Raw genomic sequence first — 20,121 nt, 5'->3', positions numbered from 1 at the left:
GAATTTTGAGTCTTCTTAAGTGGGATTGATTAATACATTTGTTGAAGGCAGATTTTCAAGTAACGTAGGTCTTCATAGATCTTGGCTTTTGGACTACCATGTTGCCATGTTCTACCAGGATTTGAGAGCTGATACAGGGGATGGCAATGAAATTCTGGGAACTAGGTACAAGGAAGTACTTGAAAAATTTAAAGGAAGTGTCAGATGAAGACATAAAGACTGAAATGTACTTGTGCAGTTTCATATACAACAAAATGTTCCAGCCTTAGAGAAAGCGAGACACGATGAACCCTGTCCAGATGATAGAGAACATGGCACATAAAAGATGTAGAGCAGATTAGGCACGCGTTCAGGAGGTGGCACTAATGAGCTGGAGATCGTCAGAAAATGTGATTTCCAAGACTGCATTTTGAAATCTCTGTGGTTACCCTCAGAATCCTAAGCACAGCGTACACGAAAGAAGGTTTTAAAAAATTAACGTACCTGAAAGGAAACTTGGCCACCATTCTCAGCAACGTGATCTCCGGTAGGGACGAGATCACCCGAAGGCTCAGCAGGTGGCCGGGCCGGGAGGGTGTCGCAGCAGCTGCCGGCCGACAAGCGGAGCTGGCTCTTGCGCGAGTCGGCCGTGAGCGACACCTCGTGCGAGTAGGAGCGCAGGAAGGCGCGGACGCCGTCGATGCCCACGAAGTGCGAGGCCGGCACGCCGCGCAAGGCGCCGCTGCCCGCCGCCAGCAGCTGCGAGCGGCGCCACCGCCGCAGGCGCAGCGCCAGCAGCAGCAGCAGGAAGGCGAGGAAGAGGCAGGACACGGCCGCCACGGCCACCACCAGCCACCGCGTCAGGCTGCCGGCCGGCTCGCCCGGCGCCGCCGCCGCGCTGCCCAGCTCCGACAGCAGCTCGGCCACGCTCTCGGCCAGCACCACCGTCAGCGTGGCCGTGGCCGACAGCGCCGGCCGCCCGTGGTCCTTCACCACCACCACCAGGCTCTGCCGCGCCGCGTCGCGGGCCAGCGGGAAGCGCGCCGTGCGCACCTCGCCGCTGTGCAGCCCCACGCGGAACAGCCCCGGCTCCGTCGCCTTGGCCAGCTCGTACGACAGCCACGCGTTCTGCCCCGCGTCCGCGTCCACCGCCACCACCTTGGCCACCAGCGCCCCGGGCTCCGCCGAGCGCGGCGCCAGCTCCACGCCCGCCCAGCCCGCGCCCGGCCCCGCGCCCGGCCCCGGCGCCGGCGGCGGGTACAGCACCTGCGGCGCGTTGTCGTTCTCGTCCACGATCACGAGCCGCACCGACACGTTGCTGCTCAGCGCCGGCGCGCCGCCGTCCTCCGCCCGCACCCACAGCCCCACCTCGCGCACCTCCTCGTAGTCGAAGGAGCGCAGCGCGTACAGCGCGCCCGTCTCCGCCTGCACCGACACGTAGGACGAGAGCGGCGCGCCCCGCACCCGCCCCTCCGACAGCCGGTACCGCACGCGCGCGTTCTGCCCCCAGTCCGCGTCCGCCGCGCGCACCGTCAGCACCAGCGCGCCCGCCGCGTTGTTCTCGGGCAGCCGGGCGCTGTAGCGCGCCTCCGCGAACACCGGCGCGTTGTCGTTCACGTCCAGCACCCGCAGCGCCAGCACCGCGCTGCTCCGCAGCGCCGGCGACCCGCCGTCGGCCGCCCGCACCGTCACGTTGTACTCCGCCACCTCCTCCCGGTCCAGCTCCTCGGCAGTCACCACGCTGTAGTAATTATCAAATGATCTCTCCAGCCGGAACGGGAGGTTCTCCGCGATGCTGCACCGTACCTCGCCGTTCGCCCCCGAGTCCCTGTCTTGGACGTTGAAAATTGCGATGACTGTGCCCAGCGGTGTATCTTCTGGGACCGGGCTGAATACGGACGTAATGACAATCTCGGGGACGTGGTTGTTCACATCAGCGACTTTGATGAGAACCTTGCTGTGGGACGAGAGTCCGCCCGCGTCCCGAGCCTGCACATCCAATTCGTAAAAATCCTGTTCCTCGAAATTCAGCTTTTCCGTTATCTCTATTTCTCCACTTTCCGGATACAGCTTAAAAGTCTTGTCGAACTTCTCTGGGATTTTAAAGAACGAGTACTTCACCTCGGCGTTTGGCCCCTCATCTCTGTCAGTCGCTGTCACCTGTAACACCCGACTTCCCACGGCCACGTCTTCTCTCACGGTCACCTTATACACAGACTGAGTAAATTCCGGAGCGTTGTCGTTTCCATCTAACACAATTATCTGGATTATTGTCGATCCCGATTTCACAGGACTCCCGCTGTCTGTGGCTGTAAGGATCAAATTATGAACAGCCTGCTGTTCCCGATCCAAAGATTTCACCAATATTAATTCCGGATATTTCACACTGTCATCTGCGTTTCTCACGTCCAAGGTGAAATAAGGACTCTCGCTACACTCGTAATGTTGTAAAGAGTTCACTCCTATGTCGGGATCTTGAGCTTTCTCCAACGGGAAACGCGTGCCTGGTGCAGTATACTCGCTGATTTCTAAGACGCTGTTCCTTTCTGGGAAACTGGGAGAATTATCATTAATATCCAGTATTTCTACCTCCCCTCTGTAAAGCTTCATTGGGTGTTTTACAAGAATCTCAAAATTTAGAACACATTTAGCAGCAGCGGCACATATCTCCTCTCTGTCCACGCGTTCCTTGACAGATAAGTGGCCATTTTGCAAGTCCAAAAAAAAGTACTGCGTCCTACCTGTGTCCACAACGCGGAGGCCGCGGTCGCGGAGCGCCGTCAGCTCCAGCCCCAGGTCCTTGGCCACGTCGCCCACGAACGAGCCCTTGGGCATCTCCTCGGGAACCGAGTAGCGCAGCTGCCCCCACGCCGCCTCCCACGCCGCCACCAGCACGCACCACAGCAGGGCTCGCTCCCGCCGGCCCCGGCTCGCTTCTCTCCCCGCCATTGCCAAGCCCGGCAGCAGCTGCCTCGCTCGCCCCTCCGCCCGCCGAGGCCGGCCCGCGGGATCCGGCTTGTGGCCGCTCTCCTTCCGCCGCGCCCTCCGCCGAGCAGCCCAGCTCCTCGGCTCGCTCGCTTACTCGCCGCTTCTCCGGCGGCCGCCGCCCGCCCGTCGACTCATCGTGAGCCGACAGCGACACTCGCCGCCGCGGCGAGTAACTGCAGCGCTCTGGCGCTCCTCCCGGCCGGGCTCCCGCTCCCGCGCAGCCCACAGCGCCGGCTGCAGCCCCGCGCTTGCGAGCGTCCCTGAGCACGGTGTTTCCAGATTCGCGGGGCAGGCAGGCATCCGGGAGAGGCTCTTTGACAAGCCCTGCCCACCGCATTGCTTCCTAGACAGCACCTCCGGGGAGCCCCCAACGACAGCTCTGCAGTGTGTTTGTTGAGGCCCTCCCATACAGGAAAGAGCCTTCCCCTCTCCTAGGGTTAAAAACATAACAAACCGTCAGGTTTCAAACACAAGTGTTTTAAACACAATTTAAACACACAAGTGTTAAAAACACAATAAACCAACCATGAACCTCATCAGAAAACTGGAATCTCCAGCTGGAACAAACTGAGAAGCAGTTGTTTTACACCAGGAGATGCTGGTTCCTTGTCATCTCACTAAGAGAGACACACTGACTCTCCAAGACATTATTCCCAAATATGTTTATTATAACTCACACTGTTGGAAGAGGTTAGCATAGAGAATCCTTTAGAGGTGGAGGACCCTGAGCAGGGCAGCTTCACACAGGACTCCAGCCATGCGCAGCATGTCGTGCAGAGCTCTGTCATGGGCAAGAAAGAGTGCCTCGCCCCTGCTTCAGCCATTCAAACCATTACAGGTCTTTCCTGCAGGACAGCAATTCTACTCATCATTTCTACTGTCCCAGCAAAAGAAGGTTCCCTGTGGACATCTTGCTCTCAGGTATCTTTCTCTCCAGGACCTAGTGGGATCTGCCTGCAGGTTCTTTGGTTATAGTGAGCTAGCTGAGCTTATCCTGCTGCCCAGGGATTTGTGCAACACAACACAGCACAGCACAGCACAGGCTGGCACAGGCCTGTGCCTGAAAGGAGATTGTAAGAAGGTGGGTGTTGGTCCCCTTTCCCAAGTAACAAGTGATAGGACAAAAGTAAATGGCCTCAGGTTGGGCCACGGGAGGTTTAGATTGGATATTGGGAAAAATTTCTTCACACAAAGGGTTGTCAAATATTGACACAGGCTGCCCAGGAAAGTGGTTGAGTAACTGTCCCTGCACATGGTGCACAGGGACATGGTTTAGTGGTGGATTTGGTAGTGTTAGGTTAAGGGGTGGACTTGATGGTCTCAAGGATCTTTACCAACCTAAATGATTCTAATCAAGTTGACTGAACAATGGACCATTCTCTTCTTGATGTACAACAGTCTTCTGGTCAGCATCACTACAACAGCCTTTGCTCAGCACTTACCTTTTTATTAAGGCCTTTGTGGAAGGGACAGCTGTAGTCCTCTGCATTTCCTGAGAGGGAATCCTCACCTGGTGAAATGCTGGGGTTTCAACCCCAAGCCCCAAATTAAGGTTGACATATGGCTGATTCCCACAGCCCTTCACAAAGGGGGGGTGAGTTTGCCTTTAGGCTTCCCTCCAGGGTGTGGCCGGCCTGGCAGACAGAGCCATTGGGTAAATGAGCCTCAGGGGTCCCGCAGTGAGTAACCCAAGGTCAGGTGTCCCACTGATGGATAAAAGCTGGGACCCCTTGCAGGCAGGGGCAGTGTCTGTCTGTGAGGTGGATGCCCTGTGCAGAGTTCCCTGTTGGGGAAGGACCTCCCGCCTCCCTGGGACTGGGCTCCAGTCAGGTCTGGCTTTTGTAAACACGGGCTGTGTAGAGATTCAGTGTGTGGCTTCCTTGGTCTTATGTATTTGGTTTGTTGACTCAGTTGTCTCCTGTCCCTTCTATGGGAAATTGCATTTCACCGTTTATTCCACCCATTGTTGGTTGTGTGGTGTCGTTGTTGGGGTCAGTGGGATTGATGTCGATTATGTATAATCTGACTGACTTGTTTGTACCCCCAGCACTCAGCCATGTACCGACCCTTTCGTATCAAATACGATTTGCTTACTGGTTCATCTTTATGCTGGCTGTGTAATTTATGCTAGGCCTAATAACTGGCAAAACACCTGGGTAGCAGATTTAGCTCACCAAATGCTGACCTCCTAGAGCGCCCTCAAATACAACACCAAATGATAATGTATGGTGTCTTTGTGTCATCCATCCTCCAAAACTTTTAAAATCAAAATACTTTGTGCTCAAATACCTCACAGCTGCCATGTGCACCTGGAGCTGTTGGGAGATTTGGGAAGGACAGTCCCCCACTTCACTACTTTGCAGAGACTTTTGAACACACAGGCCCAAGGGAGAAAATAAGAAAAATAACCCAGCCTTTTAAAAAACTTGACAGAGCTTTCCCAGGAAGAACATATCTACAAAGACCACAGGACATTCAGGTGTTCTCTTTATTTCACTTTCACACACAAGCGTATACTGGTTTATGATGATACATATAATAATTGCAGAAAAACACAATGTGAGGGTTCCCAGATATTCCATGCTACACGGCCTACACTCAAGCAATCTGTTATTATACATGGGGTGATAGTCCTTATGAAGAGAAACAGGCGAAATGGTGCTCAAAAAGTTCACAGTGAAGGAGGAGAAGGGGCAAAAATGAGAATGCAAATGCTCTCAACACAAACCCAGAAAATCGTATGAGGACAGATTTCCCATTCAAAAACAATGACAAGACCAAACTCAATGGCTCTTTTGTAAGTTCATCTCAGTTGTGCCTTCAGACAAAGTCCTCTGATCCACTTTCCTTGTGTCCTGGGTTGCAGTGTATTCTATTAGTATCCTCATGAGCTGTTGAAATCATGTGGGGCAGTGTTTCCTTGCCTCCTCCCCGCAGACTATATTTATGTTAATGGCCCATCAATGCCATGCAGCATAACTCAGAGATAACTCCCTCTGGACCATATTCTGTTAATGAGCTTAAACAACATTTGGCCTCATGACTCATTATCCCATTGTGAGATGCTCCACCCAGAGCTAGGAACCAAGTATTCCACCCTGGATATAATATGAGATTCTGAATACTAGAGACCCACCTTTTCCACTGGATTTCCAGAGGACAGGTGCTACATAGCCACCACTGGACTTTCTGAGGCAGAGCAGACCTTCTTTCTACAGGATCACCGCTTCAGGGGGACTGCAGACACCATTCTACCGGACTGCTACCACCACCCTGATTAACAGGGTGTCAGGTTGTATCCTGTCTCTGTCAGTTTAAACCAATGTTATCTGCCTTTATATATTTTTTTTTCTCTTTTTATTTCCCTATTAAATTGTTATTCTGACTTGGTGTCTCCCACTAGTTTGTTTTCAAACTAGTACACCTTGCAATGCACCCAAAGGCAATGAACACATTTTCCCAACTCTGAACACTTCCAGCCTCTGCCAACACCGTTGGTGCTGCTCTATTTACAAGGCAATCCCAAGGAGGCAGCCCACATGCCCAACCCCCTCTTATGGGCCAAAGGAAGATCTCGTGCCTTTTGCTGCTCTTCCCCTAGAGAAGATGTGGCTGCTGTCCTCAGAGGGTCCCAGTACCCTTCATGCCTGCCGAGTGGGAATTGTGCACATCGCAATAGTTAGGTGTGTGCAACTCCCTGCTTCTCTGAGCAGCACCACTGCAGTGTATACAGACATACAATAGCTGCATGGACAGACATAGTGAGAGAGCCCACACCTCTCACAGACAGACATCCAGGACAAAGAGGAGAATGAGTCCCATGTTTGCATTACATTGTGCCACAGTACTCACAACTTCCTTGAATTTTGGATGTGGGACAAGGGCTACGTGCATGTCAGTGAGCATGTGCTTGGTCTACATGACCGTGCTGTTGTCTTACAGTCCAGAATAAGAACTCCATGGCCTTGCCTACAAGAGAAACAAGAACTTAATAGGGTACCTTGGACTTACCGCCACTTTTGAAGTATTTCAGAAATGTCTGTAACAGAGTTGAAACGTATTATTTCCTGAGTGAGTGAGCCATAGTTTCTTTAGCTTAGTTGTCTTTTGAGGGTGCAGAAAAAGTTTTGTCAAACTTCGAAGCCATGGGAAATCAGTGACAACAACGGCAAATGTAGATTTACTCTGGAGGAACCACTGTCACAAACTGTAGCCTGCATCAATTCCTATCATGAGGAACAAAGCCTCTGGCCGTGCGGACTCTGTGCTAGTTAAAAAAGAATATTGAACTGTTCTGCAGAGAGCGTCCCTGGGTCCTCTGGTGCTGTGTCCTCCACGGCCACAGGGCCATGGGAGAAATGGAGATCATCATCTGTGCCTCCGCCCATGGCACTGAGCTGTGGTGGCAGGCTGGGGACCACGGGCTTCAGGAACTTGAACTCGCTGTTGCCCGAGCCCGTCGTCAGGCTGATCTCATAGCAATAGGGGTGGGGCAGGGTCCCTGCAGCGGCCGCATCAGCCAGGCCGCTCTGCAAGTGCCCAGTGCCATAAAGCACGTGCTCACCCTTCAGCTCCTTTCTCTTGCACACCTTACGAGTGACAAAGGCTGCTGTGGACACGAGGAAGAGGAGTGAGACGAAGACCAAGGAAATGATTAAATAGGTGGTCAGGGAGCCACCCTCGTCCTCCGTGGTCAGGCTGCTGTGGGGCAGGCGCACGTCTGAGAAGTCCTTGAGCAGGAGTGCGCTCAGTGCAGCAGTGGCTGACAGCGGTGGCCGCCCGTTGTCTCGCACCAGGATGACGAGCTTCTGCTTCATGGCGTCCCTGTCTGTCACGGGCCTCCTCAGCCGCACCTCCCCGCTTTGGGCACCCACGGCAAACAGCCCGGGGTCAGTGGCCCTCAGCAGGTGGTACGAGAGCCACGAGTTCTGCCCTGAGTCAGCATCAACAGCCACCACTTTGGTGACGAGGTAGCCATCCTCAGCTGACATGGGCACCAGCTCGCTGGACGCTGGGCTGCTGTCCTGGGCTGGGTACAGCACCAGCGGCGCATTGTCGTTCTCGTCCACCACAAGCAGGCGGACAGTGACATTGGCACTGAGAGGAGGAGTCCCTGCATCCGAGGCGCTCACCGAGACCTCGATCTGCCTCACCCGCTCGTAGTCCAGGGGCCGCAGCACAAACACGTGCCCGTTCTCAGAGTTCACGGAGAGGCAGGAGCAGGGAGCCTGCTCTGCCGGGTGGGCTGGGGCCAGGGAATAGGTCACCTTGGCATTGGGACCCACATCAGCATCCGAGGCGCTGACGGCTCCAACGAGCACCGTGGGAACATTGTTCTCATGCACGTACATGGTGTATGATGTCTGGTTGAAGACAGGTGCGTTGTCGTTGACATCGGAGATGTCCACTGTGAAGGTCTGGGTGGTTGTCAGAGGAGGCGACCCCTCATCTGCTGCTGTGACAGTGAGGATGTACTGAGCCGTCTCCTCCCGGTCCAGCACGCTCACAGTCACCAGCTCATAGTAATTCTTATAGGCCAAGCGCAGGGAGAACGACAGCTGCTCCTCGAGGGCACAGGAGATCTTCCCATTGGCACCAGCATCCCGGTCTTTGACAGCAAAGAGGGAGACCACTGTTCCGGGTAATACATTCTCGGGTAGGGGGCTGCTGAAGGAACTGACAACCAGCTCCGGCGCGTTGTCATTCACATCCACCACCTCCACCAACACCCTGCAGATTGCTGACAGGCCTCCGCCATCCGTGGCCCGCACACTGAGCTCATGAGTCTCTGCTGTCTCAAAGTCCAGAGGTTTTGTAAGTCGAATTTCACCACTCACCGGGTCAATCACAAATGCTGAGTGGCTCTGGCCAACCACTTGGCTGAACTGGTAGGTGATGTCCCCATTAGGTCCTGCATCCCGATCAGTTGCCACCACCCTGAGAACCACAGAGCCCTCTGGGGAGTTCTCCAAAACCTGCCCAACGTACAGCTCCTGCGTGAAGATGGGAGCGTTGTCATTGACATCCAGAACGACAATGTGGATTTGGGTGGTGCCACTCCTGGGTGGAGAGCCCCCGTCCACGGCAATGAGACTGAAACCCACCTCTGCCTGCTCCTCTCGGTCTAGCGCCTTTTCCAACACCAGTTCCAAATACTTCTTGCCCTTAATGCGACTCCCGTAGGAGACACTGAAGTACTGGTTCTCGGGAGCGATGCTGTAAGCCTGGACACCGTTGCTGCCAACATCCAGGTCCCGAGCCCCCTCCAGCGGGAAACGCGAGCCCGGGTCGCCCCTTTCCGGGATCTTCAAAGTGACTTGTTCCTCCGGGAAAGCGGGCGAGTGGTCGTTGATGTCCTCCACGGCCACCTCGACCCGAAAGAACTGCAGGGGGTTGGCCAGCAGCAGCTCCAAGGGGAGCGTGCACGCCCCGGACTGCCCGCACAGCTCCTCCCGGTCCAGCCTCTCCGCCACGACGAGGCGGCCGGTGCCGCGGTCTAAGCGAAAGCGCTGCCGGCCGTCCTCCGAGGCCAGGCGGGCGCGGCGAGCCGAGAGCTGCGCCGGGGCCAGCCCCGCGTCCTCCGCCACGTTGCCCACCACGGAGCCGCTCTCGCCCTCCTCGGCTACGGAGTAGCGCAGGGGCTCGGGGCGAGCGGGCGGCAGGGAGAGGAAAGCCGCGAGACAGAGCACTTGCCTTGCGATCGCCATGTCGGGGCGGCGGACAGCCTCCGTCTCGCCGATCGCCGATCGCCCGCGCAGTCCTCCGCGGAAAGCGGCGCCCGGGAGCAGCGCGGCGGGGCGGCGGCCGCTCTCCCTCGCTTGTCGCCGCGGCCGTCAGGCGGCCCGGAGCGCGGCCGCCGGGGCCCGGCAGCGGATGGCCGGGGGCACCGCTCGCCGCCCGCCCCGGCTCGGCTCGGCTCGGCTCGGCTGCGCTGGGCTGCTCTGCGCTGGGCTGGGCTGCGCCGGGCGGTGGCGAGCAGCGCAGGGCCGGGCTCGGCCGCCTCCCCGCCCGCAGCCGCTCGCTCGGCGCCGCCTTGGCCGGGAGCACCACCCTGCGGCCCGCGGCGGGACTGCGCCGCCGCCGCCCGCCGCCCGCGCTGCCGGCTCGCCCCGGCACACGGCCCCGTGCGCACCCGCGCGGCTGCCGGCCGCTCGCCCGCCTCGGGACCCGCGGCTGAAGGGATTCAACAGGCCCCGGACGGACCCCGCACGGACAGTGCGCGTCCACCGCACAGTACCTCCACCGGCGCCATCGGTCTCCCGGTGCGACACAAGGAGACTTGGCCAAAGCCTTGCAGGGGCCCCGGCAGGTGACACCCGAAGCTCTTCCCTTGTCCCCTGACGCAGTCACTCCAGCACAGAGGGCCACCACGTTGCTCAGGCAAGACTTGCCCTTGGTGAGGCCGTGCTGGCTGTCTCCAGTCGCCTCCCTGTCCTCCAGGTGCCTGCGCGTAGCTTCCAGGAGGATCCGTTCCATGAGCTTCCAGGGGTGACGCTGACAGGCTGGTAGTTCCCAGGCTCCTCCAAGATACCCTTTATAAAAATGGCTGCAATCTTTCCCTTCTTCCAGTCTCTGGCCACTTCCCCTGTCTGCCGTGACTTTTCCAGAACCCTGGAGGGTGGCTTGGCACCACATCAGCCAACGCCCTCAGGACTCTGGGATGCAGCTCGCTTGCTCCCATTGACTTGTGTATGTTCCGGTTCCTCACGTGCTCTTGAACCTGATCTTCTCCTACAGTGGGAGGGACTCTGCTCCCCAGTCCCTGCCTTGAGGTCCATCCACTGGAGAGGTGTGGCAAGAGAGACTGACCGTGAAGAGTGAGGCAGAAATTTGCAGAGTTCCTCAGTTTTCTTCTCTCTTGTTACCAGCTGGCCAGTCTTGTTCATTGTGGACTGCACTTTCCTTGACCTTCCTTTTCTGGCTGACATACCCATGGAAGCCCTTCTTATTATTCTTGGTGTCCTTGGCCAAGTTCAGCTCCAGCCTTGTCCTTCTGACACCATCCCTACATTTGGCTATAGTTTTTTTATATCCTTTTTTTTTTTTTTTTTTTTTTTTATAAATTATATACCTATACTTTTGCAAGGGCACGTATCCCTGCTTCCACTGCCCCTGCATTTTCTTCTTGCCAAACTTTAGTTGGACCAGCAGGTCTTTACACAGACATTCCAGTCTCCTCCCTTCCTTTCCTCATTTCCTACATGTGGGGATGGGGAGCTCTTGGGCTCTATCTAAGGCACCCTTAATGATCTGCCAGCTCTGTTCTGCTCCCTACTCCCTGATGGCAGTTTCCAGGGCATCCCCTTAAGTGACCCCTTGAACAGCTGGAAGTTTGCATTCCATAAATTCAGGCTCCTGGATTTATACTTTGTCTAACCCATATTCCCCAGGACTGTGAACTCCGACATGCGTGATCACTGCAGCCCAGACTGCCTCCAGTCTTCCTGAGTAACTCATCCTCTTTTGTAGGGCTGTCCATTAAGGGGCCTAAGAATTTATCCTTCATAATGGGCATCTCCAAAAAGGCCCTTTGGGACAGCTCTGCCATCTCTTCAGGCTCTCCGATACAGGAATCAACCTTCCCCTCTCATAGGGTTAAAAACATAATAAACCATCTACCCATGAATTGCATCAGAGACGTGGAATCTCCAGGAGGAATAAATCGAGAAGTAGTTGTTTTACACCAGGAGGTGCAGGTTCCTTGTCATCCCAGTAAGAGAGACACACTGACTCTCTGAGACATCATCCACTACTCCATTTATCATAGCTCATGCTGTTGGAAGAGGTTAGCATAGAGAATCCTACATCCCTCCAGATGTGGAGGACTCTGAGCTGAGCAGCTTCACACAGGACTCCAGCCACGCGCAGCATGTCATGCAGAGCCCTGTCAAGGACAAGAAAAGTGCCCCTTCATCAGCAATTCAAACCACTACAGGTGTTTCCTGCAAGACAGCATTTCTACTCATCATGTCTACTGTCACAGTAAAAGAAGTTCTCTGTGGACGTCTAGCTTACAAGTGTCTTTCTCACCAGAAGCAAGTGGGAGCTACCTGCAGGTTCCCTGGTTACTGGGAGATGGCTGAGCTTATCCTGCTGCCCAGGGATTTATGCAGCAAAAAGCAGAACAGCACAGGCCTGCACCTTCCCAGATTCACTGGATAGTGGATCATTCACTCCTCGATGCACGAGGGTCTCCTGGTCAGCATCACTACACCAGACTCTCCTAAAGACTTCCCTTTTTATTGGGGCCTTTGTGGAAGGGATGGCTGTAGTCCTCTGCATTTCCTCATTGGGAATCCTCTTCCTCCTAGTAGTTTTCATTAAAATCCTGGGACTCCCCCAGATATTCTCCAAAGGAACATGAATGCTGTCTTTGTCCCATCTATCTCCTAAGAAACTTTAGAATTAAAATACTTTGAACTGAAAAACCTCAGAGTTGACACAACTGGAGCTGTTTGGAGACTTGGAAGTGTCGCTCCCCCACCTCACTGCTCTGCAGAGGCCTTTGCACACCCAGGGCCCCTGTCAGGGGAGGGGACAGTTTCCCCCCACCTGCATCGAACTGGGCTCTGTCGCACCGAAGAGCTCAGTGCTCAGAAGACCCACAGATGTCTGACAGCATTTCCCTACTCCCCATGATTTCCCCAAATGCTCTATCAGCCATGTCTTGAAACTGAAGGAATGTACCCACTGAGCCAAGGCACAAAACGAGAAAAAAAATCCCAGCCTTTTGAAAACCTTGACAGAGCTTTCGCAGGAAGAACATCTCTGCAAAGACCACTGTCTCCACAGAAGGCATTGAGGCGTTCCCTTTATTTCACTTTTACACACAAGGCTATCCCGGTTTACAATGGTACACTTCATAACTGGAGCATCACACAGCTTGAGGGTGTCCAAATACTCCATGTTACATGGCCTTCACCCAAAAAACCTGTTATAATACATGGGATAACAGCTCTTCTGAAGAGGAATAGGCAAGACAATGCTAAACAAAACTCACAGAGTAGAATGAGAAAGGGCAAAAACGGGAATGAAAATGCTGTAACACAAACCCAGAAAATCATGTCAGGACAGTTTGCCACTCACATCTAGAAACCTCTCAATTCAGCAACAATAATGACAAGAAAAACTCAACTGGGCTCTTGTCCTGGTTCATCTAGGATAGGGTTGTTTCCCCAGCAGTGGGGAGAGGACGCTAGCTGGGTTATTCAATACCATGCTGACGTCAGGGCCATGCAAGAAGCGTGGGAAGAGTTTCCTGTGGGCTTTTGTCTGGGGAAGTACGAGCAACAGGCTGGCTGTGTCTCTTGTGGTATTTCTCTGTATATCTTTTGTCTTGTTTATTGTTATTGCTGTTTATTGTTGTTGTTCAGTTTATTATTACTTACATTGTTGTATTAAATCTGCCCTTATTTCAACACCGGGGTTTGTCCCTCACTTCCAGTCTGCCCGGTCCGAGGGTGGGGGAGGGACAACGGCAACGTGGTCTCTGGTCCTGGCTTGGCCTAAACCACCACACCCTTTTCCATGGTCATCTCAATTGTGCCTTCAGACAAAGTCCTCTGAAGCAACTTGTGGACTTTCCTTGCAATGCATCCAAAGGCAATGAACACAATTTCCCAACTCTGAACACTTCCAGCCTCTGCCAACACCGTTGGTGCTGCTCTATTTACAAGGCAATCCCAAGGAGGCAGCCCACGTGCCCAACCCCCTCTTATGGGCCAAAGGAAGATCTCGTGCCTTTTGCTGCTCTTCCCCTAGAGAAGATGTGGCTGCTGTCCTCAGAGGGTCCCAGTACCCTTCATGCCTGCCGAGTGGGAATTGTGCACATCGCAATAGTTAGGTGTGTGCAACGCCCTGCTTCTCTGAGCAGCACCAGTGCAGTGTATACAGACACAAAATGTCTGTAGGGACAGACACAGTGACAGAGCCCACACCTCTCACAGACAGATATCCAGGACCCAGAGAAGAATTAGTCCCATGTTAGCACCACGTTGTGACACAATACTCAGAACTTCCTTACTTTTCAGACCTGGGACAAGGGCTATGTGCCAGTCCATGAACGTGTGTTTGGTCTGCTCAAATGTGCTGTTCTGATACAGCTCCGAATAAGATTGTCAAACTCTTGCCTAAAAGAAAAATTAGAATTAATGGGGGAACAAGGACTTGACCCCACTTTTGAGACATTTCAGAAATGTCTGTAAAAGAGCTAAAACATATTATATGCTGAGGGAGAGAGTCATAATTTATTTTGCTTGGTTGTCTTTAAGGGTAGAAAAAAAGTTTTGTCTAACTTCAAAGCTGTGGAAAATCAGTGATAACAATAGAAAATGCAAATTCACTCTGGAGGATCCAGTGCCACATGCTACAGCAAAGATCCCTTCCTATCACTAGGAACAAAGCCTCTGGCTGTGCGGACTCTATGCTAGTTAAAGGAAAGACTACTGAACTGTTCTGCAGAGAGCGTCCCTGGGTTCTCTGGTGCCGTGTCCTCCACGGCCACAGGGCTATGGGAGAAATGGAGATCATCATCTGTGCCTCCGCCCATGGCACTGAGCTGTGGTGGCAGGCTGGGGACCACGGGCTTCAGGAACTTGAACTCGCTGTTGCCCGAGCCCGTCGTCAGGCTGATCTCATAGCAATAGGGGTGGGGCAGGGTCCCCGCAGCGGCCGCATCAGCCAGGCCGCTCTGCAAGTGCCCAGTGCCATAAAGCACGTGCTCACCCTTCAGCTCCTTTCTCTTGCACACCTTGCGAGTGACAAAGGCTGCTGTGGACACGAGGAAGAGGAGTGAGACGAAGACCAAGGAAATGATTAAATAGGTGGTCAGCGAGCCACCCTCGTCCTCCGTGGTCAGGCTGCTGTGGGGCAGGCGCACGTCTGAGAAGTCCTTGAGCAGGAGTGCGCTCAGTGCAGCAGTGGCTGACAGCGGTGGCCGCCCGTTGTCTCGCACCAGGATGACGAGCTTCTGCTTCATGGCGTCCCTGTCTGTCACGGGCCTCCTCAGCCGCACCTCCCCGCTTTGGGCACCCACGGCAAACAGCCCGGGGTCAGTGGCCCTCAGCAGGTGGTACGAGAGCCACGAGTTCTGCCCTGAGTCAGCGTCGATGGCCACCACTTTGGTGACGAGGTAGCCCGCCTCAGCTGACATGGGCACCAGCTCGCTGGACGCTGGGCTGCTGTCCTGGGCTGGGTACAGCACCAGCGGCACATTGTCGTTCTCGTCCACCACAAGCAGGCGGACAGTGACATTGGCACTGAGAGGAGGAGTCCCTGCATCCGAGGCGCTCACCGAGACCTCGATCTGCCTCACCCGCTCGTAGTCAAGGGGCCGCAGCACAAACACGTGCCCGTTCTCAGAGTTCACGGAGATGCAGGAGCAGGGAGCCTGCTCTGCCGGGTGGGCTGGGGCCAGCGAATAGGTCACCCTGGCATTGGGACCCACATCAGCATCCGAGGCGCTGACGGCTCCAACGAGCACCGTGGGAACATTGTTCTCATGCACGTACATGGTGTACGATGTCTGGTTGAAGACAGGTGCATTGTCGTTGACATCAGAGATGTCCACTGTGAAGGTCTGGGTGGTCGTCAGAGGAGGCGACCCCTCATCTGCTGCTGTGACAGTGAGGATGTACTGAGCCGTCTCCTCCCGGTCCAGCACGCTCACTGTCACCAGCTCATAGTAATTCTTATAGGCCAAGCGCAGGGAGAACGACAGCTGCTCCTCGAGGGCACAGGAGATCTTCCCATTGGCACCAGCATCCCGGTCTTTGACAGCAAAGAGGGCAATCACTGTTCCAGGTCGTACGTTCTCGGGGAGGGGGCTGCTGAATGAACTGACCACCAGCTCCGGTGCGTTGTCATTCACATCCACCACCTCCACCAACACTCTGCAGATTGCTGAGAGACCCCCGCCATCCGTGGCCCGCACACTGAGCTCGTGAGTCTCTGCTGTCTCAAAATCCAGAGATTTTGTAAGTCGAATTTCACCTCTCACCGGGTCAATCACAAATGCTGAGTGGCTCTGGCCAACCACTTGGCTGAACTGGTAGGTGATGTCCCCATTAGGTCCTGCATCCCGATCGTTTGCCTCCACCCTGAGAACCACAGAGCCCTCTGGGGAGTTCTCCAAAACCTGCCCAGTGTACCGCTCCCGCGTGAAGATGGGAGCGTTGTCATTGACATCCAGAACGACAATGTGGATTTGGGTGGTGCCACTCCTGGGTGGAGAGCCCCCGTCCATGGCAATGAGACTGAAACCCACCTCTGCCTGCTCCTCTCGGTCTAGCGCCTTTTCCAACACCAGTTCCACGTATTTGTCTCCATTACTCCGACTCCCGTAGGAGACACTGAAGTACTCGCTCTCGGGAGCGATGCTGTAAGCCTGGACACCGTTGCTGCCAACATCCAGGTCCCGAGCCCCCTCCAGCGGGAAACGCGAGCCCGGGTTGCTCGTTTCCAGGATCTTTAAAGTGACTTGTTCCTCCGGAAAAGCGGGCGAGTGGTCGTTGATGTCCTCCACGGCCACCTCGACCCGAAAGAACTGCAGGGGGTTGGCCAGCAGCAGCTCCAAGGGGAGCGTGCACGCCCCGGACTGCCCGCACAGCTCCTCCCGGTCCAGCCTCTCCGCCACGACGAGGCGGCCGGTGCCGCGGTCTAAGCGAAAGCGCTGCCGGCCGTCCTCCGAGGCCAGGCGGGCGCGGCGAGCCGAGAGCTGCGCCGGGGCCAGCCCCGCGTCCTCCGCCACGTTGCCCACCACGGAGCCGCTCTCGCCCTCCTCGGCTACGGAGTAGCGCAGGGGCTCGGGGCGAGCGGGCGGCAGGGAGAGGAAAGCCGCGAGACAGAGCACTTGCCTTGCGATCGCCATGTCGGGGCGGCGGACAGCCTCCGTCTCGCCGATCGCCGATCGCCCGCGCAGTCCTCCGCGGAAAGCGGCGCCCGGGAGCAGCGCGGCGGGGCGGCGGCCGCTCTCCCTCGCTTGTCGCCGCGGCCGTCAGGCGGCCCGGAGCGCGGCCGCCGGGGCCCGGCAGCGGATGGCCGGGGGCACCGCTCGCCGCCCGCCCCGGCTCGGCTCGGCTCGGCTCGGCTGCGCTGGGCTGCTCTGCGCTGGGCTGGGCTGCGCCGGGCGGTGGCGAGCAGCGCAGGGCCGGGCTCGGCCGCCTCCCCGCCCGCAGCCGCTCGCTCGGCGCCGCCTTGGCCGGGAGCACCACCCTGCGGCCCGCGGCGGGACTGCGCCGCCGCCGCCCGCCGCCCGCGCTGCCGGCTCGCCCCGGCACACGGCCCCGTGCGCACCCGCGCGGCTGCCGGCCGCTCGCCCGCCTCGGGACCCGCGGCTGAAGGGATTCAACAGGCCCCGGACGGACCCCGCACGGACAGTGCGCGTCCACCGCACAGTACCTCCACCGGCGCCATCGGTCTCCCGGTGCGACACAAGGAGACTTGGCCAAAGCCTTGCAGGGGCCCCGGCAGGTGACACCCGAAGCTCTTCCCTTGTCCCCTGACGCAGTCACTCCAGCACAGAGGGCCACCACGTTGCTCAGGCAAGACTTGCCCTTGGTGAGGCCGTGCTGGCTGTCTCCAGTCGCCTCCCTGTCCTCCAGGTGCCTGCGCGTAGCTTCCAGGAGGATCCGTTCCATGAGCTTCCAGGGGTGACGCTGACAGGCTGGTAGTTCCCAGGCTCCTCCAAGATACCCTTTATAAAAATGGCTGCAATCTTTCCCTTCTTCCAGTCTCTGGCCACTTCCCCTGTCTGCCGTGACTTTTCCAGAACCCTGGAGGGTGGCTTGGCACCACATCAGCCAACGCCCTCAGGACTCTGGGATGCAGCTCGCTTGCTCCCATTGACTTGTGTATGTTCCGGTTCCTCACGTGCTCTTGAACCTGATCTTCTCCTACAGTGGGAGGGACTCTGCTCCCCCAGTCCCTGCCTTGAGGTCCATCCACTGGAGAGGTGTGGCAAGAGAGACTGACCGTGAAGAGTGAGGCAGAAATTTGCAAAGTTCCTCAGTCTTCTTCTCTCTTGTTACCAGCTGGCCAGTCTTGTTCATTGTGGACTGCACTTTCTTTGACCTTCCTTTTCTGGCTGACATACCCATGGAAGCCCTTCTTATTATTCTTGGTGTTCCTGGCCAAGGCCAGCTCCAGACACACTTTGCCTTTCTGACCCCATCGCTACACAACCGGTCAATCTCCCTATACTTTTCCCAGGACACCTCTCCCTGCTCCCACTGCCTCTGCATTTCCTTCTTGCCTTTAATTTGAACAGCGGGTCCCTACTCAGCCATGCCAGTCTCCTGCCTTCCTTTCCTGATTTCTTGCACATGGCGACTGAGAGCTTTGGGGCTCTATCGAAAGCATCCTTACAGATCTGCCAGTTCTGTTCTGCTCCCTTGTCCCCAACGGCAGTTTCCCAGCATGTGCCATTGGTGGCTCCCTGAACAGATGGAATTTTGTTTTCCAATATTTCAGGCTACTGCCAGTTGCGCTGTTTCCCCTGCTGTAACCACCCCCACAGCTCATTTGCCACCATCCATGAGTCAGTACATAGGTAGTGCAGTGGCTACTTTTCTCGCTCAGTGATATTCAGTGCCAGCTGGATGGCTTTTGCCTCTGCGAACTGGCTCGATTCACCGTCTCCTTCAGCAGCTTCAGCAGGACTGCACGCAGCTGCTTCCCACCTTCCATGTTTCTCCACATTATGACAGGGCACATCGCTTGTCATTATCCAGTAGTTTATAATATGTGGGGCCTCTTCAGCAGGCATCACCTCTTCCTCTGGTGCCATTCCAAAATCTCTGCCTTCTGGCGATTTGTAATCACATCCAGTATTCCTGGATGGCTGGGGCTACGTATTCGAGTCTGTTGTGTGATTAATGCAACCCATTTACTCCACGTGGCATCAGTTGTACGGTGTGTAGAGGGGACACTCCTTGTGAACATCCAGTCCTGCACTGGCCGTTGGGGTGCCAGGAGGAGTTGTACATCAGTCCTGATCACCTCTGAAGCAGCTCAGACCCCTTCACATGCTGTGAATATCTCCTTTTTGGCTGCAGTAGAGGGGGCCTCACATCCTCTGTATCCCTCACTCCAAAACCCCAGGGATCGACCCCAAGTCTCCCCTGGTGCTCTTTGCCAGAGACTCCAGGTAGGGCCCTTCTTCCTGGCTGCAGCACAGAGCACGTGTTTAACTTCTTGTCCTGTCTGAACTGGCCCTAGGGCTACTGCATGGACTATTTCCTGTTTAATTTGTTCAAAAGCTTGTTTTTGCTCTCGGCCCCCTATAAAATCATTCTTTTTCTGGGTCACTTGATTGAGAGGGCTTACACTCTGACAAGGGTAATTTGGAATGTGCAGTCTCCAGACATCCACAAGAGATAAGAACGCTTGTGTTGCCTCTCGGGTAGTTGGTGGGGTCATAGCTGTTATTTTATTAATCACCTCCATTGGAATCTGACGATGTCCCTCTTGTCATTTTACACCTAAAAACTGAATCTCCTGTGCAGGTCCCTTGACCTTTCTGTGCTTTATGGCAAAACCGGCTCTCAGAAGGCTTTGGATTATTTTCTCCCCTTTCTCAAAAACTGCTTCTGCTCTATTACCCCATACAATGATGGCATCAATGTACCGTCAGTACTCCAGGGCTTCACCCTGCTCCAGTGCAGTCTGAATCAGTCCATGGCAAATGGTGGGGCTGTGCTTCCACCCCTGCGACAGTCGATTCCAGGTGTGTCGGACACCCCTCCAGGTAAAAGCAAACTGTGGTCTGCACTCTGCTGTCAGAGGGATGGAGAAAAAAGCGTTAGCAATATCGATCATGGCATACCACTTGCCTGCCTTCGACTCTAGTTCGTACTGAAGTTCTAGCATGTCTGGCACGGCCACGATAGTCCACTGTCAATCTTCATTCCCCATTAGACATTCGCACTGGCCATATGGGACTGTTAAATAGGGAGCACGTCTTGCTGATGACTCCTTGGCTCTCTAGCTGACAAATTGGTTAATGGATAGGGATTACAGAGTCGCGACTGGTGAGATATTGCCGTCGCTGCATTGGTGTTGTGGCAGTTGTTCTTCGACCCTCAGCAATCCCACAACAGAAGGATCCTCTGAGAGAACAGGTAGCACAGACAGCTGTTTAGGTTCTTCTGTTTCCAA

At 55.5% G+C, this 20,121-nt stretch overlaps 3 protein-coding genes across 4 annotated transcripts; all 3 read right to left on the bottom strand.

Annotated features, from left to right (window-relative positions):
• Nucleotides 1–55: 55 nt before the first annotated feature.
• Nucleotides 56–2,892, bottom strand: LOC141965216 (protocadherin gamma-A10-like). The gene is made up of 2 exons (XM_074916465.1): nt 484–2,892; nt 56–178 (listed from the first exon to the last, which is right to left on the bottom strand). The coding sequence occupies exons 1-2, from the start codon at nt 2,812–2,814 to the stop codon at nt 56–58; spliced, it is 2,454 nt and encodes an 817-aa protein (XP_074772566.1). The 5' UTR covers nt 2,815–2,892.
• A 2,562-nt stretch (nt 2,893–5,454) lies between these two features.
• On the bottom strand, nt 5,455–10,977 carry LOC141965081 (protocadherin beta-15-like). The gene has a single exon (XM_074916185.1). It carries the CDS (start codon nt 9,672–9,674, stop codon nt 7,239–7,241), a length of 2,436 nt encoding a protein of 811 aa, XP_074772286.1. The 5' UTR covers nt 9,675–10,977; the 3' UTR covers nt 5,455–7,238.
• A 97-nt stretch (nt 10,978–11,074) lies between these two features.
• On the bottom strand, nt 11,075–18,485 carry LOC141964849 (protocadherin beta-15-like). Of its 2 annotated transcripts, XM_074915668.1 has the most exons (2): nt 14,692–18,485; nt 11,075–14,096 (listed from the first exon to the last, which is right to left on the bottom strand). In XM_074915668.1, exons 1-2 carry the CDS (start codon nt 16,832–16,834, stop codon nt 14,047–14,049), a joined length of 2,193 nt encoding a protein of 730 aa, XP_074771769.1. In that variant the 5' UTR covers nt 16,835–18,485; the 3' UTR covers nt 11,075–14,046. The 2 variants fall into 2 exon arrangements, with proteins under 2 accessions (XP_074771769.1, XP_074771768.1); XM_074915667.1 differs by having other exon boundaries at nt 11,075–18,485.
• Between the last annotated feature and the right edge of the window lie 1,636 nt (nt 18,486–20,121).

This window comes from Athene noctua, chromosome 12, assembly GCF_965140245.1.
Source record: "Athene noctua chromosome 12, bAthNoc1.hap1.1, whole genome shotgun sequence".
In the NCBI taxonomy this organism is placed as follows: domain Eukaryota; kingdom Metazoa; phylum Chordata; class Aves; order Strigiformes; family Strigidae; genus Athene; species Athene noctua.
Note: the sequence above shows the minus strand (reverse complement) of the source record. Positions and strands in the feature narration are given on the sequence as shown.